Below are 17,939 nucleotides of genomic sequence, written 5' to 3'. Positions count from 1 at the left end.
GGGCTCCCCCAACTTCTGGGGGAGCAGGTAGGGTGTGGATAACAGACAGCCGGCCAGGGCTGGAGGTATGTAAGAGGCCAGTGGGGAGGGGCGGCGGGGACATGGGGGCTGTGAAGGGGCCGTGGCCTGGGATGCGGTGGCCGTGACCACGGTGAGGAGGCCGACGGTGAGTGCAGTGGCAGGAAGGGCACACGTAGAGGTGGCAGATGGGTGAGGCACGTAGAGCAGGGCAGGGGGACGGACCACTCTTTCCCAGGAGGCCGGGAGCCCACGGCACCTGCACCGCTGCCCGGCCTGCGGCCCAGTGAACAGAGGAACGCGCGACCTCTGCCCCGAGCAGCCGTGTGGTCCGCATCTGTCTCCCCACCCCGGGCCCCGGGTCCCATCCCCCTCAGCCCCCAGGGAACATACCCGGGGGCAGCCCCGCAGGAGCTCAGCCATCTGCTTCAGGGCACTGGCGCTGGCTGCGATCGCGTGGTTGGTCTGCTGCTGCACCGTGTGCCTGGGGTGGGTGTGGAGAGGAGAGAAGACGGGGGGCGGGCAGCAGAAAGGGGGGATGACACAGAAGGGCGGCACGGCAGGTGGGGGGCTCACGGAGGGACAGGAAAGTGCACAGGAAGGGAGGAGTCGTGCAGAGGAAGAAGGGAGCAGACGGGAAGAAGGACGTAAAGACAGGCCCAGGGAGGGATGGACACGGGAGGGGGGCGGGCGAGGCAGGGGGAGGGGGGAAATGACATGACACGGTGAACTCAGGTCAGCGTCACCAGGCCCCTCACCTCCCGGCCCCCATGGACCCCATACCCAAGCCACGGGCTCGGCACCTGCAGCCCCGGGGCCCCAGCCATTAGCCCTCCCTGTGGAAAGGCCGCTGGGGGTCAGCACTGGTCAGGGCCCAGGAGGCATGGTGGCCGCACAGGTGGCCCTGGGACCACCGCTGAGGAAATCTCGGCCCTCTCCCAGGCCTCTGGGGGCCACGGTGAGACGCCCACCTCCAGACCCAGGAACACAGGGAGGCGGGGCCCGGGGCCTCTCCCAGCCCCTCGGTTTATGATTCTGAGTGTGACCTTGAAGGTGCTGAAAAGGCCAGCCCCCCGCCGCCTAGGGCTGACCACTGCCCCTGTGGACAGAGTGACACGGGGCAGACCCTGTCCTCAGGCCTCCTGCGGGCTCACAGGCCCAAGCGAGGGAAGGGCCCTGGCCTGGCTGCGGGGCGCAGACACCAGAGACCCTCCCAACCTTCAAGCTGCAGCGCAGATGCCCCTCTTTGCCCCCTGTGGGACCCCCGCGTGGCAGCAGTGGGCGTGGGCACCAGGCCACCCTGGGCTGAACATAGGAAGCTCCAGACAGGCCACCCATGGGGCCGGGCGCCGTCTGCCGAGGTGGACACCCCGGGAGGCACGGGCAGGACCCAGGCCCCAATGCTGGCCCCTGGGTCACATGGAGCTGTGGCATGCGGAGAGGGGGACAGAGGTGGCATGGGAAGGAGACCCTGCACCAGCCTAAGGGGGCGTGGACTGAGGACGCGGTGCGGGAACCCTTTCCTCCCAGGTCGCCCGGAGGCCACACGAAACAGCAGGGACACACGCCGTGTTTCCCCTAGGGATTTGGTCACATGGCCGCTGGCGCCACAGAGCCCTCCCTCCTTGTCACACCTCCCACCCAGATAAGGAAATATTATGAATCCCAAATGTCAATAAATTTGACAGCTAAGATGAAAAAGAAAAAATCCTTGAAAGACAAGAATTATCAAAACTGACTCAGGAGGAAACAGAAAACCTAAACAGCTCTACACCTACTGAAGGAATTAAATTTGTTCTTAAAAACATTCCCACAAATACAGATGACTTCACCATCAAATATTTAAAGAAGAAGTAATATCAATACTATAGAGTCCTCCAGAAAACAGACAAGAAGGGACACTTACATTTTATGCGGCCAGCATTACCCTGACACCAAAACCTAAACAAAGAATCTAAAAGCAAAGAGCAGCAAAAGTCACATAACAGAGGAGCAAAAATCCTGAACAAAATATTAGAAACCTGAATCCAACCATATACAAAAAGGATAACATATCGTCCAAGGAACGCAAGGTTGGTCTGACACCCAAAATCAATTAATGTAATCCTCATACTAACAGAACAAATTTAAAAAGGAGAAAATCATCTCAATAAACTATGCAGAAAAAGCATCCGACAAAATTCAACAAGAATTCATGACAAAGGCTCTAAGAAAACTAGAAAAGAGAAGGGAACGTGATCAACTTGATGAAGAGAGACTGTAAAGTCAAAGCAGCATCCTGTCACTGCCAGGAGAGGCGGGCGGCTCCCCCTGAAAGGGCACCGGCAGGGGCGTACACTTCCAGGACTGCCTACCTCCACGTGGAACTTTACAGGTTTATGCCATTCTAACTATAAAAGGACACGGTTACAACACTGTAATGGGACAAAAGAGGTAAGCAGCACAGAGATTTAAAACAAACAAGTGGAAGAGTCTCTGTCACAGACGACAGGTTCATTTATGTAGAAAAATCCTAGGGAATATGGAATCTAAAGAGGGCACAGGGCACAGGCAATAAACAGAATCAGTTTTATTTCCATGTACCAGTACCAAAAACCGGAAATGAAATTTAAGCAACAATACCTCTTACAATAGTATAAAAATACAGGGACTTCCGTGGTGGCACAGTGGTTAAGAATTCACCTGTCAATGCAGGGGACACGGGTTCGATCCCTGGTCTGGGAAGATCCCACATGCCGCGGAGCAACTAAGCCCGTGCGCCACAGCTACTGAGCCTGCGCTCTGGAGCCCGCGAGACATAACTACTGAGCCCGCATGCCACAACTACTGAAGCCCACGCACCTAGAGCCCGGGCTCCACAACAAAAGAAGCCACTGCAATGAGAAGCCTGCTCACCACAACGAAGAGTAGCCCCCGCTCGCCACAACTAGAGAAAGCCCGCGCACAGCAACGAAGACCCAACACGGCCAAAAATTAATTAATTAATTAATTAATTTAAAAATATATACATATGAAATCATTACCATAAATTTAACAAAATACATGCAAGACCAGTGCACTAAAACCTACAAGGAACTGCTGGAAAAAACAAAACCTGTAAATGAGACGAAAGCCGACCACGTTCACGGCCAGGAAGACTCAGGACCCCTAAGACGTCAGTTCTCTTTAAATGGGTCTGCAGAGCCACTGTGACCCCATCTAAAATTAGAGCAGGCTTCAAAAAACAGAAAAGGACAAGCTGACTCTAAAATTTATGTTGAAATACAACCAATCGGAAGTAGCCAAAACAATTTCAGAAAAGATGAGCAGAGCTGGAGGACGTCCAGAAGGAGGTGAGGCCGCAGGGCAGACTTCCTGCCCGGGGCTCCTGGAAGGACCGTCCATCCATTCAGCTACTCTTCCCGGGGGGTCCCAGCAGTGCCCTGGGCTGACACCGATGAGCCTCACCTTCACCACCCCGGCCACCTCGGCCAGTCTGGGAGCCCGTGCTGGGGGCGGGGCAGAGCCGCTCACGTGGCTGACAGAAATGACAAAGCCCACACCTGTCTCACGCAAGATGAGAAAACCAGGCTCAACCCTGTGAGGGTCTCATGAAGCTATATTTATTCACTTTGAAAGACTGTCCTTTCTCCTGAGATCAGGTCCCGCCTACTTCAGGAGTACTAAAATATCTTTTTTTTTTAATATGATGGCAATAGTGGATGGTAGTGTACTTTTTTTTTAATGTCCTTACTTGGCAAAATACAAAAGCTGGCGACTGTCAATGTGGAGAAAATATAGACTTCACAACTCTGTGCTGGTCTCAAGTCATTTAAAAATGCTAACGGTCCAGGAGGTGCACAAATTCCCCCCACACATGGGGCCATGGAGGGCTCTGGAAGGCCAGGACACACAGGCTAGGAAGCCTGGTCAGCCCCACCTGGAGGAGGGACAAGAGGGCTGGGGTTCCTGGGGGGGGGGGGGCAGGAAGGCACTCAGTGAGCTGTGGACCTGGAAGCTGAGGCTGCAGGGGCGGGTGGGGAGCAGCTGGGGCCCGGGGAAGGGCCCGCTCCCCTCTCCAGACCCGCATCGGTCGGGCATCCTCCAGCCCCCAGACCAGGCAGCCCAGGAAACACGCTCCAGGGCCAGGGCTCTGAAAAGGCCACCCGTCTGACCTTGGAGACCCCACTCCAGGAGCCCAACCCGGAAACAGGCAGCAGCACAGAGACAGACTGCACGTTCCTGATGCTGAAGACAGAGCAGCCCGAGAGCGGCCCCGCGTCTCAGCTGAGCAACCACACGGAGCCGACAGCGCCGTCTGTGCCTCTGAAGGGCATGTCTTCAGTGTGCGACGGGGCCACGCACAGCCCCAGCCCTAAGTGCAACAAGCAGGATCCAGAACATCAGTCACTGAAACGCGACTCTACGGAACACCCGTGGGCCTGAGAAGAGGCTGGCAGGAGGCCATCCGAGTCCCCACGAGCACGCCCTACTTTCACAATCAGGAAACAATACGTGCTACGTTTAAAAAGAAACGTAAAGAGTAATTTAAAGCAGAATTGCACACGAAATCCGCCGAGGGCCCTCTGTTGCCTTGCTCTGCACCCCGAGACTTGGCAGGGGTGGTCCCAGACTGCTCGGGTGGACGGAGAGAAGGAAGGACACGTGGGTGGACGGACGGACGAGTGAGTGGCTGCGTTCTGGCCTGTCCACTGAGAGAGGTGCAGCTTGAGCCACACATCCAACCCCTCTCAGGGCCTCAGTGTCTTCCTCCAAAAAGGGGAATAGCCTTACCTGCCCTCTTCCTTCCCAGGGTACTTGCGGGATGCAAGGAGCTGAGGGCAGGGCTGAGCCCCGCCACGAGGAAGCCCTACCCTGCTGCCATAACAGCTAATTCCAAAGCATCAAGCATCATCCGGGCAGAGAACGCTAAACCCACCGATGACTGGCCCAGACCTCGGAGGTGCAGCCAGAGCTCTGGTGTGTGGCAGACACACGTGGGGACAGTCAGTGAAGCAAAAAGTGTGCAAGAGACGCATGCCCCGCCACCGGAGTGCACACCTGTGCACAGGTGTGTCTACATGGGTGTCACACATCCGTGTTGGGGGTGGCCCCATGTGAGCCCAGCCAGCTGTTGGGCTGGCATGTGGATGGGCCGGCAGGCAAGTGGGTGCACGGCACACCCGTGTACACCCACACGCACACACGCACACTCACAGGCTGTCCCGCAGCTCCTGCGTGTCACTTGGCGTCCCCAGGGACTGGAGGCTCTGCTCCAAGAAGGTCACTGCCGAGAGAAGGGGGCAGGCGTCAGGGGCAGCGGGGCTCCACCACGCGGTCCCCACCCTCCAGGATGTGCCCCCAGCCTGCCTCTGCGCAGGGACGTGGGTGCCGAGGCCCCACAGCAGGGCCCCAGGGCAGCCCTCTCCCCAGCTGTCCAGAGACGGGGCCCAGGCCCAAGTGGGGCTCAGGGCCCTGGGGAGCTGCCCCAGTGGGCCTCGCCCTGGCTCTGGGGCGGCGGGGGCTTCTCTCCCCTCCCCCGGTCAGCGCTCTCTGACCTGGGACAGCTCAGAGTTCAGGGCAAACGGGAGCCCCCACCCACGAGGGTGCAGGGAGCCCGGGCCGCCCCGTGTCCTGAGGGAGCGGAGGACAAGCCCTGTCCTCGTGGGCTGCGGCTCTCGCCCTGACCCCTAGCCTCGGTGACCTGTGAGGGGGCGGCCCTGCCAGTCTGAGGGAGGCTCTGACGCTCCCCACAAGGCGGCCCGTCCAGGTCCCAGGCATGCGACGGGGGAGGGAGGAACGGGGCCGAGAGGGCACCTGCCGAGGACACAGCCCAGCCCGAGCCCGCAGCGCTGGGCTCACGCCCTGCCCCCACCCCCGCTGTCCTGCGTCGGCCGGGCCTGGGCCACGGGGCACCCTAGCGCGGGAGGCCACCACCCCGAACCTCCCGCAGCGCACTCCGCGGCCGGGATCAGGGCGGGGTGAGGCCAGGGCACTGACTCACCATTCGAGTTGATTCGGAAGACGCTGGCCGACGTCTCCTGGAACAGTTCCTGGAGGTCACTCGGGTCCATCTGGGTGGCTGCGAGGAGACAGGAGGGGGAGGTCACATCTTCACTGAGCAGCCTGCCGGATCCCAGGGCCACCATGCTTGGGCAGAGTCACCCCCTCCCAGCTGTGCCCCCTTGGGGTCCAGCAGAGCCTCAGAGATGGAACAGGAGCCACAGTGCTCAGTGGGGGACGAAGAGAAAGGCAAAGAGGGCAGCTCCTCGGACCAAGCCCCCCACTGCTGGGCACACCCCAGGGCAACGGCAGCCTCAGAAACCATGGAAGCCAAAAAACCCCGGAATGACATCTTTAAGCACTGAAAGAACGGAAAAAAAAAAATCAGTCAACCAGAACTCCATACCCAGTGGAGATATATTTCAAAACTAGAGGCAAAATAAAGATTGATTCTCAGACAGAGAAAAGCTGAGAGAAGCTCTTTCAGCCAGAGATGCAGGACAGGAAACGTTAAAAGCAGCTCATGAGGTCAAAGGACACTTGGATCTGCCGGAGGAGCTGAAGATTGCAGAGGGCAAGCGTGCAGGCAAACGAAGACGTCTTGTCTCACTCCTGATCTAGTGAAGAGACCGTGATCATCGAAGCAAAACGAGTACCAACTGCGTTAGACGTGATGTATGTGCGGGGTGGAGGGGCGCAGACGGGAGTCCTGTAAGGAGCTCACGCACCAGGTGGAGGCGAGGCTGTTCCCTGAGGGAAGGCCATGGACGCTACAGACGCTTGTTACACACTCCAAGCAAAACCGCTCCAAACAGGAACACCCATAAGCCAACAGTGGAGGTAACACAGAACACTACGCTACACTCGGTCACTCCAAAGACAGAAAGGCAGAGAGAAAAAGGACAAGGGGTCACAGGGAAACAAAGAAAGCAACTATCGAAATGGCAGATTTACCCCAAACACACACGTTTTGACACGAGAGAGAACCCATCTAAAGCAGGGTCGTGCGTCACGGCCCACGCATGGCCAGTAAAGACCACACTGGAGTGTGGATTCAGAACATCTCTGTCGCCACTGGAAGTTCAGGGTGAACTGCTGCCACCACTCAATCCACAGCAGAGATGTCACATGGGACAAAAGCAAACTCGACGGCACACCAAACACAAGAAACCCAGCTCACATGTAAAATCAGATACAGCTTATAAATTAAAGGATTGGAAAATGCATCAGTGTAACAGTAATCATGAGACAGCTGGCGTGGCCACAACTGACATCAGACAGAGTAGCATTCAGGACAATGGCTCCAACCAGAGACCAAAAGAACATGGTTACAATGATATCGGGGACGAGTGATAAAGACAAATGACCCTAAATATGCACTGCGCATCCCTGTGTGAAAATACACAAAGCAGAAAACTGGCAAAACTGAGACTCGCCAACACCCCACTCTCAGGAGTTCCCAGTACGAGCAGACAGAAGATCAGCTGTCCGTCAGTGCTCTCCAGCAACTTGACCGGAATGACATTACAGGATGCGCCACCCAGCAGCAGCCGAACGCACGTCCTTGTCAGACACACAAGGAACTCGCAGAGGATGCCGATACCTCAGGCCATAAAGCAAGTCTCGATTGTTGATCATAGTTGAAATTACGCACAGTATATTCTCTGACCACAACAGAACTAGGAACCAATAACAGAAAGAGATCTGGAAATAGACAATTATTTGAAGAACAACACACTTCCAAATAACCATTAGTAAAAGAAAAAAAAAATCACAAAGGAAATTAGAAAATATTTTAAACTGAATGAAAACATAATAAATACAAATGTGTATAAGTAAAGCAATGTGCTGAGGATAATTTATGGCAATAAATACTTACATTAGAAAAGGATAAAAGGCCCAAGTCAATGATCTAACAGAAACAAATCAACCCCAAAACAAGGTCAGCAGAAATCAGGTAAATCGATGTGGGTAAATAGAGAAAACTGATGAAGTAAAAATCTGGCTCTTTGAAACTATCAATAAAATTGATAGACTTGCAGCCAGACTAGTTGAGAACAAAATAGAAACAAATTAGCAACATCAGGAAGGAAGGAGGAGCTCTCACTACAGGTCCTACAGGCATTCAGATGACACGAGGGGAACTTTAGGAACAACTCGTGCCAGCAACTCTGACAACTTAGACAAAACAGGCAAGTCCCTCGAAAGACACAAAACAATGAAGCTCACTCAAGAAGAACCGCAGCAAGGGTGGCACAGACTGTTAAAGAGACTGTGGGTGACAATCTTCCCACAGAGAAAAAAATGCCATCTCAGATGGTGGCCACATATTTAAGGGAAGAATAATACCAATTCTATAGAAACCCTTTCGGAAAACAGGAGGAAATGATTCCCCACTCATTTCAATACTGGCCTTATAGTTTCCGTAATCAGACAGTGTGGGCTGCATAAGCAGAGACACAGATTGAAAGAAACATGAAAACAGAGGTGCCCAGGTCATTCCGTGTTCAACCAACAGTGCGATAACTGGATATCTACGGAACCTCGACCCCAAATCCACCACACTCAAAACTTAACTCAGCGTGGACCACAGGGTCAATACAGGTGTCTGGCAGGTCCCTTGCCTTGTCTCCAGAATCAAGACTGAGCAGATGCACGCGACAGGCCAGCAGCCCAGGAAGAGATGGACGTCGATGTGAGCAGACACTGCACCAAAGAAGACAGATGAACGGACAGAGAGCGCAGGAGAAGCCCCAGGTGCTGAGACCGGGCTGAAACTGCAGCGAGGCCCCTCGCCCGCCAACTCTGAGTGGCCGAAACCAGCATGACTGCCAGCAAGGACGCCAAGCATAGGGCTTCTCACAGCTGCCCTGGGGCCTGAAAACGTACAACCGCTGTGGACGACGGTTCGGCAGTTTCTTACAAAGTTAAACTTACACGCACAGTGGACTAGCAATTCGACTCTCAGGTATTTATCCAAACGCGCCAAGAAAGCGAGGACGTGTGTCCACACAGACGGTCGCACGCCCTTTTACTCTGCCAAAAGCCGGCAACGAGGAGCCCGCCCACCACGTGGACGGGACACAAACCGTGGAGCAGCCCCTCCTGAGCAACAGAAGGACAACCTACTGACACACCCAATACCCACGGCCAGTCCTCGAACATATTAGGACAGGGAAGGAAGCCGGAGCCGAAGGAGAGCAGCCCGCAGACCTCACACGGGCTGGGAGCGAGAGCAGAGCTGGGCCAGCATCTGGAGGGGAGCAGGGGCCACCCACTGCAGCCCTGGCTCTAGGCCAGCCCAGCCCCAGGGCAGCACGGAGATGTGACACCCGTGCAGCAGGGGCCCGCGCAGCGGGGACCCAGCATGGGTACTGGGCGCCCTCACCCTCCTCCAGCTCCACAGCTGCTGCCACGATGGCCTCACACAGCAGTTCTGCGGCCCGCGTGCCACCCAGACGGCACCTATTATTACCACCCCAGCGCTCTCTGGGCTGCCAGACAGCAGGCCTGCGCTGCCCTCGCCCTCCCTGACCCACTGTGCCCGACTGGAGCCTCTGTGGAGAAGTCAGGCCCCGCAGAGCAATGCTCCCCTGGAAAGCCCGGGAAGGGCTCTGCCTGGGAGGCCCGAGGTACCCGGGTCTCAGGTCCCCACCTGCCCATCCTGAAGCTGCAGGGCCAGCCCAGCCCGAGCCAAGGCCTCTTCTGGACGCTGAACCAGAAACAGAGAGAGAAAAGCCAGCACGTCTGGGACGGAGCAGGGTAAGCGCTGCCCTGGAGACCCTGTGTTTCAGCTTCGCGTGTGACACTGCCAGGAGAAGAGGTCTTTCTCATTGTAGGTCACAGCCCAAAGGTTGGAACTAGATGCCCTCAAGGAGAGAGCTGCATCTTGTCTGTGCCTGGCTCTGCTCTGCGACGTGAGGGTGAGGGAGGGGACGAGCACCGCCGAGAGGAAGCCAAGCCCCCTGAATGCCTGGGGTTTAGACGCTGTCATGTGCACGACGGCCGGCTGGGCGAGCACGTGAGTGAAGGAGCAAAGGATGAAGAACAGGAAGGGTCCAGAGATCGTGGAGGGAGGAGCGAGGGGAGGGGCCGCGGCCTTCAGTGGCCACGAGCTTCCTGCCGGGCGAGCTGGGCGATGAACTCACCTCTGGGCAGCTCGGGACTGAGGCCCTCCGAGGGCAGGGCCTGGCAGGAGAAGGTCTTGGCCACGACCTGCTCCACGGGCGTGAGGGCCAGGGCCTGGGGCTTGGTGGGGCCGGGGCCAGGGGCCACTCCACGCAGGTCGCCCAGCTTGCGCCGCACAACGGCACGCAGGTCCCGCCACTTGTGCTTGAGGTCCACGATGTCGCGGCGGCAGTAGCCCAGCGCGTTCACGGCCTGCAGGATGCGGCTCCACACGCGGTACCTCCGGGTGGGCTCGGCCCTCAGCAGCCCGGTGCCAAACAGTAGCTGGTGGTGCTTGCTGACCTTGGCCACCAGCACCTCCGTCTCCTGCGGACAGAAGTTGGGCTTCCTCTTCTTGGCCTGGGAGGCCCTGGGCCCCGCCACCCGGCCATGGGCCCTTGAAGCCAAGTCCTTCCTCGGGCCGGCAGGCAGTGAGGTGCGCTCCGGTGTCCCGCTGCCATCCGTGGAGACCCCTGGCCCTGGAAAGGCACCAAAAGGTGGGTGTTTACGGCCCCAGCCAGTGGGGTGGCAGACACGGTGGAGGCTCCCGGGGAGCCTCTTCAGATTCAGAGCATTGCTGCCGGCTCCCACCCACCGGCCCCTCCCTGCTGCGCTGTCCAGAGGCCTGGGTCCAAGTCCTGGCCCTGTGGCTGCCTGGCTGGGCGCCATGCGGCAATGGACCTCACTTCCAGGCCACGGTGCCCATCTACCTCCAAGAAGGGCCACCCCGGCCCTACCCACCTCCAGAAGCTGATGTCAGGGGCAAAGGAGTGAGAAGGCTGGGACAGCTGTCTCCTGTCCACAGGGAGAAGGCCCTCTGGGGCCAGGGCCAGCCTGGGGACAGCACTCACCACTGACACACCAGACACCCTGACCAAGAACCCACCCCTTGGGGCGCCAATGACCCCTGCCTTCCTGCCCAGCTGCATGAGTCCTGCCCTCGGCTTCCCCTCCAACGCAGCGTCCTCCGAAAGCACACACCGAGGACCCGACACTCCCCTGCCAGCCCCCTCTGCAAGGAGGACGCAGGCTCTGGGGCCAAGAGACCAAGGGGTCACGGGAGCCGGCCCAGCCCCTCACTCTGTCCTGCAGGGTCAGCCTCGGCCCTGAAGCCCACAGGGCCCTGACAGCCTGGCAACATCCCTCCTGTCACTGGTCCAGCCCCACCACGCCATCAGCTGGCCCGGGGGAAGGGACGTGCTGGTGGGGGTGAGGGTGGAGACGGGCCAGGCCCCGGTTTTTTTGGTCTGTTTTTTTAATATTTATTTATTTATTTGGCTGCACCAGGTCCTAGTTGCAGCACGTGGGCTCCTTAGTTGCAGCTTGCCAGCTCCTTAGTTGCAGCATGCGAACTCTTAGCTGCCGCATGCATGTGGGATCTAGTTCCCTGACCAGGGATCGAACCCAGGCCCCCCTGCATTGGGAGCAAGGAGTCTTATCCACTGCGCCACCAGGGAAGCGCCCACAGCCTGAGCCCCTGGAAGTCCATGCCCCGCCCACTGACCCTGCCTCCTCAGTGCTCGTCATCTCTGGGTGGCCTTCCCTGGGACCCCCAGACCCAGCATCCCAGCGGAAGTACCTCACTTCCTGGCCCTCGGGCCTCTGGGCGTACCGGCCGGCCCCAGATCACCTTCCCCGTCCTTGCCCACACAGGGGTCCTGCAGGCTGCTCTCTGGCGACGGGCAGGGGAAATGACGGATTCCGTACTCAGTCCAACATTTAGCGCACTCTACAGACAGCAAGGGACAGTCTCGGTTATGCCCCGCCTGCCTGCAGAGTGGCTCAGGGCGCCGCTGGTAGAACAAGGCTCTCACGCAGCACAGCAGGTGCGCCAGGCCCTCCAAGCATCCATGTTGAGAGCTCCACTCACTCAGACCCACCTCCTCCAGGAAGCCCTCCCTGACTGCCACACCCTCCAGAATGCCCCGTTTGCTGAAAGAGAGCAATCAGTTCAGAACTTTAGATTTTCCAAATCTTTCTCCGCACCCAGGTTCTTCTGAAAGGTAATTCCAAACCAGTACGAAACTCCTTAGAGCAGAGCCTCAGGTGTGGCCCACAGACCAGGCCAGGCCTTTGACAGGTGTCATCTGTGTGCAACAAACAACGCGGCAAAAACGGAGAATAAGGCCTTGGGAACGTCTGTGGCAATTTGAAATCGCCGCAACACCAGCACAGGACCATACTGCTGTATTTTATAAAAACACTGTTCGTGGTGTATTGGAAGTGAAAATAAAAACAAAACGAGTTCCCCTGACACTCGGCTGCCGAGCTGAGGAGCAACTGTGGGGTTTCCTCTTCGATAATTTTCATTTATTCAGAAACACTTCCTGGACAGGTTTGCCAAAATTCCTGAGCCCTAAGACGCACGTTGTGAAGACACTCAGACACCTCTGTGAGCAAGCTGCCTTCTGTCCGCGGCACCTTGGGGCCCACGGAGGCGGTGGTGCCAGGCGGAGGCTACACACCAGAGCCCATGAGGGTACGTGGGCCCTGCTCCGCCCGGCTCTACGAGGAGGGCACTTTCCAGAAGCCTGCTCCAGGGGAGACATCTGAGCACGTCGACAGTCTGGCAAAGTCCTGGTGACTGGCGGTCCCGGCCCATCTCAGCGCTGAGCTCCTACAGCGGCAGCTCCTTCGCAGAAAAGGCCTCCACGTCATGTGTGTCTGTGGGTCTGAGGGTCCAGGACAGGGCCCATCTCGCAAGAGGTCAGGGCCTGACCTCCCCTCTTCCCCAGGGGCTTCCTGGGGAGCCTCCAGGCAGGGCCTCCTCCTCAGGCACCCACCCAGGCTCCCCTGCAGGCAGACACTCCCCAGGCCCGGGAACCCCGGCCCCAGCGACGGCTGCCCGACAGCACTGTGTAGGGTGGAGATGCAGCCGCCCAGGTCCCGGGCGATGGGGTCACCCTTCTGCTTCGTGGGGAGCAGAGCAGGGAGACCGCAGGCCCGGCTGGCAGCCCAGGTGCCACCTGATGCCCTCGCCTCGCTGGCATCTGGTCACCAGGAGTCCAGACCCTGCCCACCTCCCCCTGGTTGCTCCACAACGTCCCCAGACACCCATGGAGGGGCCAGTCTGATCTGCCCTCCGGAATCACGTGAACCTTGAACTTTGGGGGGGTGGGGGGACTGGGACAATTTACATGTAAATACAGACAATTATAAAGAAAACAATAAAGATCATCTGCAACCACACATCCCTAGGTAAACACTGTCCACACTCGGGGCTGAGGTCTCACGCAACTAGAAGACCGTGGACGGGGCTTTGCCTGTTTCATTCGCCACGTCCGTCCGTCATCCCACCGGGCCGTGGATGGGTCGTCGGCCCTCCCCAACAACTGATCCCCACGGCGGCCTCACACCCCGCCCCGGACCGCGGCTCTCTCCACCGTCTCCCCAGCCTGAAGGGTGACGGCATTTCTGAACTCTGTCTCCTACCCCCATGCGGCAAACACCTCTGCCTGTATCTCTGATTATTCCCTAACAGAAAAGAGGCGTGGCTGGGCCGAGAGAGGGAAGGCAGCGGGGTCTGGAGGCAGGGAGCCGCGTGCCCTCCCCTCCGGGGGAGCCCGCCCCCCCCCCCCCCCCCACCCCCCCACCCCAGCCTGCCCATGGGAGAATGGCCAAGTTCACTTCCACCTCTCCAGGTACCGGTGAGGCTGAGTGCCTTCTCACGTGCCGTGAGCCATCCCGATCTCTTCACAGATCTGGCCCATCTGTATGAAGATTTGGCAGTGTGGGGGGAGTTCCTTCTATTTATGTGAATTCTTTATGTGTTAGTCATGTCCCACTTGGCTTTTTGCTGCATTTGCGATGGGATTTTACGATAAGAGCCCACTCTGAGCTCTTCATAGTTAACTTTAGGGTCCCCGAGTAACCCGTAACACACGGTGCTTGGCACACAGCAGGTACTGGTGATGGCAGCTGCTCCCACACCTGGGGTCTCCGCGGGGCCCCACCATCCTGGCTGGCAGGCCCAGCCCTGCCTCCCTGGGAGCCTTTCTGGTCACCCCCAGAATCACACCGGCATCCCAGAAGCAGCCCTGGTCTCAACAGCTGTCAACAAATCAGGAAGATGCAGATCCTTTTCTGACAGAAATGCAATTAACTTAGAAATCATTTTTAAAAGACAATTAGAAAGAAATATGTGTTGGGAAATGACGAACTTACAATTCTAAATAAATCCTGGGTCAAAGAAGAAATCATAATGGACATAAAACATTTACAACTAAACATTAACAAAAAAAAATACTATATATTTTTTAATGTGTGAGATTCGACTAAAACAGTAATTATTTGGACATTTATAATCTTAAATGCTTTTGTTAGAAAAGAATAAAAACTAAATTTGAATGAGGTAAACATCCAGCTTAGGAGTCAGAAAAATAAAACAGCATCAACTCAAAGAAAGAAGGAGGAAAATAGTAAAAACATGGGCAGAAATCCATCAAATTTTAAAACTAGCATATAATAGAGATCAGAAAGTCAAGTCAGCTCTTTGGAGAGGCTTATAAAACTGCCAAGGGTCTGTCAATATTGCTTACAAAAGAAGAAAATGGGAAGGTACAAATAAACAACATTAGGAATAAAAAAGAGAATGTGATCCAGGTACCACGGACGTTATCAAAACAATAGTAGCAGAGCTTCACCGTGTTCACTTGCTCAGTCTCCACCACGACAGGAGGGAAGCCTAACCTGGTCCATTTTCAGGTGGTCGGGGCACAGCTGGAATGCAGCAGAGCAGGGGGTCAGAACCAGAGCAGCTACCCTCAGAGCCGTGCCCTTGACCAAACAACAGTGCTGCCCGGGTCCCACTGGACAGTGACACGCTACCACGCACAACGTTATTTCTGTCAATTTGAACATTTAGAAGAAGCAGACACACGTCCAGAAAAACACAACAAACTGACCCAAGAAGAAACAGAGAGCCTGGACAGCCTTCACAGATGGAGAGAGTAACGGGCAGTCCAAAGCAGTCCACAAAGAAAACTCCAGGCCCGGGTGGCAGTTTTACAGCAAAATCCCAGACGCCTGTGAGGAACACAGAGTCCTCTTGGCCCCAAAGCTCACACAGAACACAAACACCATTTCTACTCAACCCTGAACATCGGGCCGGCTCCGGACGGCGGGGAAAATAAGTAAAAGATAAAAGCACTGAAATAGAAGAGGAACCTACTGTTGTTATTCATAAATGACACTGTCTATACCGAAAACCCAAGATTCTACAAATTATTACAATTAATAAAAAGACTTGAGCAAAATAGCAGGACGAAGTCAGTGGGCAAAAGTCAATTACACTCCACAGGGAAAACCTGGCTTCTTCAAGAAACAAAACTCAGGGGGAAAAAAGAAAAACTAAAAGATAGAGGAGAATCTAGAGATTTGGAAAGACTTAAAAGGCGCATCATCGACTACAACGTGTGGATCTCATAAGGACCCCGTGGAAACGCGCGTCTCTGTGGTGCTCCGGAACCCACCGGTGGGCAGGAAGCCACGGCTGCATCTGTACGACACTTGGTCACGGAAAGGAGACACACGCTGAAGTACTCACACAGGAGATGTGCTGACGTCTGGGGCTTCCTTCTAAATGCCCTGGGCAGGGGGGTCATGAGGGCACAGGCGAGGCTGGACCGGCCACGGGGGATGCCCCTCACCCCAAAACCCAGTGGACGGGTGCTGAGTTCATGACATCACTGCGTCTACTGTTCTGTTTGAAATATCTCACATTTAGAAAGTTAAAAAATAGGATGTAAAAATTAAATAAAACCTCTGGACTTTCCTTCTTAAAACAACCAGTTGTGTGTGCATGCACCAGCAACAAAGACTTGGAACGTGTAATATATCCCATTTATAATGGTACCAATTATAAAAGCAGCAAAAAACATGTTTTCATTTTGTTAAGTTTAATGGAAGATATGTAAGATCTTTGTGGAGACAATTATAAACCTTTATTGAAAGACGTTAAAGACCCAATAAACAGAAAGACCTACATGTTCATGGGTTGGAAGACTGGTGATGACAGAGATTCCGATTCTCACACGTTAACACAGTGGATGCAAAGCAATCCCAGTCCAAGTTTGACACGGGGATTCTATAATCTATTCAGCAACAAAAGGCCAAAATACCCAAGACATTTCTAAGGATAAACAAGTAGAGCAACTTGCCCTAAAAAATATCAAAGTTACAACAACTGTATGAAAATTAGGGTGGAACTTTGCACAGGAATAGAAAACTTGACCAGAAGAACCTGTATGGAAACCGTATTCATCACAGAGCTGGCACTGCAGGTCTGTAGAAAGGGATGGAATTTTCAGTCAAGGGCTCGGGGACCATTTGTTATACAGAGAAAAGTGGTATTGCACTCCACCCTCCCCGCCCCACCTCTCACCGTAAACAAAAATCAATTCCAGGTGACTGCAAGACTTAAATATGAAAAACAAATTATACAAGCTTTAGAGGAAGTAAAGGCAAAATCATTATCACCTTATCATAGAATTTATTAAACAGAAAGTGCACACCATGACAGGGATGATTGATAAACTCAGCTACGTCGTGATTAAGAACCTGCTTTCCTCAGCAGCACCATAATGAAAAGCCAGCACAGTGGACAAAGGTTTCACCTCCAGAAACCTTGTACATCGACAAGAACAAGACAAACTCAAAGTAAAAATACACAAAAGAGTTACCCGGAGAGACCCAAATGCCCAGTGATCACACGAAAAACTGATCAATCCCATTAGTTACCAGAGAAATGTGAATTACAACCAGAAGACACCATTCCACGCCCACAGACAGACAAACAGTCAAGGCCACCACCGTCTGGTGCTGACGGGATGGGAAGCAGGGGCAGGTCAGCACAACCACCGGCCACCGAGCTGGCCACCCCTGGCCACCCTTCGCTTGGGCCGTCCCGACAGCGCCAGCGTCCAAGGGTCCTCAGCACCACCACACAACAGGGCCCAAAACAGGTGCCCTAACAGCCCCTCGCCCATGGACCAGGTACGCCTGCCATGGCCACGCACACGACCCAGCGCCACAGAGCAGGGAGACGGAAGGGCAGCCGCGTGAACGGCAGTGACTCGGGGGCAACACAGCAAAACCAGCAAACTGCAGAATGACTCGACCGTACAGAGTCCCAAAACACACAGACTCGCAAGGTCTGTGTGAGACTCTGACATGTAGCAGCAAAACCACAGGCAAGAGCCAGAAAGCCGTAACCCGCAGCCCAGGGGCGACGGGAAGGCACTGGGATCCAGGGGAGGCACCTGGGAATCTGCGTCTCCAAGCCTTACACCGTCACGTTTAAAGTCCCCATGCACACTCACTCACACTCACTGAGTCGCACATCTGCCCGGCACCCCCAAGGACACGAAATCAGTTACGTAAGCCACACGTCCTGCCGAAAACCCCCTTCGCCCAGTGAAGGGAGCCGGCGAGTGAGCAGACTGCGCGGTCAGCCTGCGGGGTGAGGGCTCGGCACCCGGAAACCTAGAAGCGGATCCCGCCCAGTGTAGCCCAGGACGGCGTCCGTCACCCCGCGGGCCTCGGTTCCCGCGCTGGGCACTGCACGCCAACACCTGCCCCACACTGTCACCCACTCAGCCATCTGCCAAGCACCCGCAGGCCACCGCAGAATGACCGCAGACACCCAAGTCCACCCCACAGCAGAGCAGCCTCTCCCACTCTGCTCTCTCCTGGTGCCGACTCAGCCCAACACCAACGGCGCCAGCCCAGCCCAGGGCCAGGGTCACCCCTGGTCCCGGGTCACAGGCAGCGCC

General features: G+C 55.8%; 1 protein-coding gene across 1 annotated transcript in view; it reads right to left on the bottom strand.

Moving 5' to 3' along the window:
* The window catches only part of TSNARE1 (t-SNARE domain containing 1), a 131,599-nt gene that overhangs the window by 83,643 nt on the left and 30,017 nt on the right, over window positions 1–17,939 (bottom strand). Inside the window, 5 exon segments of the mRNA XM_036830978.1 lie at window positions 412–502; window positions 5,215–5,284; window positions 6,002–6,079; window positions 10,149–10,646; window positions 11,747–11,896. Coding sequence (XP_036686873.1) covers window positions 412–502; window positions 5,215–5,284; window positions 6,002–6,079; window positions 10,149–10,646; window positions 11,747–11,896 — 887 coding nt within the window.

Source organism: Balaenoptera musculus, chromosome 17 (genome assembly GCF_009873245.2).
Source record: "Balaenoptera musculus isolate JJ_BM4_2016_0621 chromosome 17, mBalMus1.pri.v3, whole genome shotgun sequence".
Lineage (NCBI taxonomy): Eukaryota > Metazoa > Chordata > Mammalia > Artiodactyla > Balaenopteridae > Balaenoptera > Balaenoptera musculus.
This window is presented reverse-complemented; position numbering and strand designations above follow the sequence as displayed.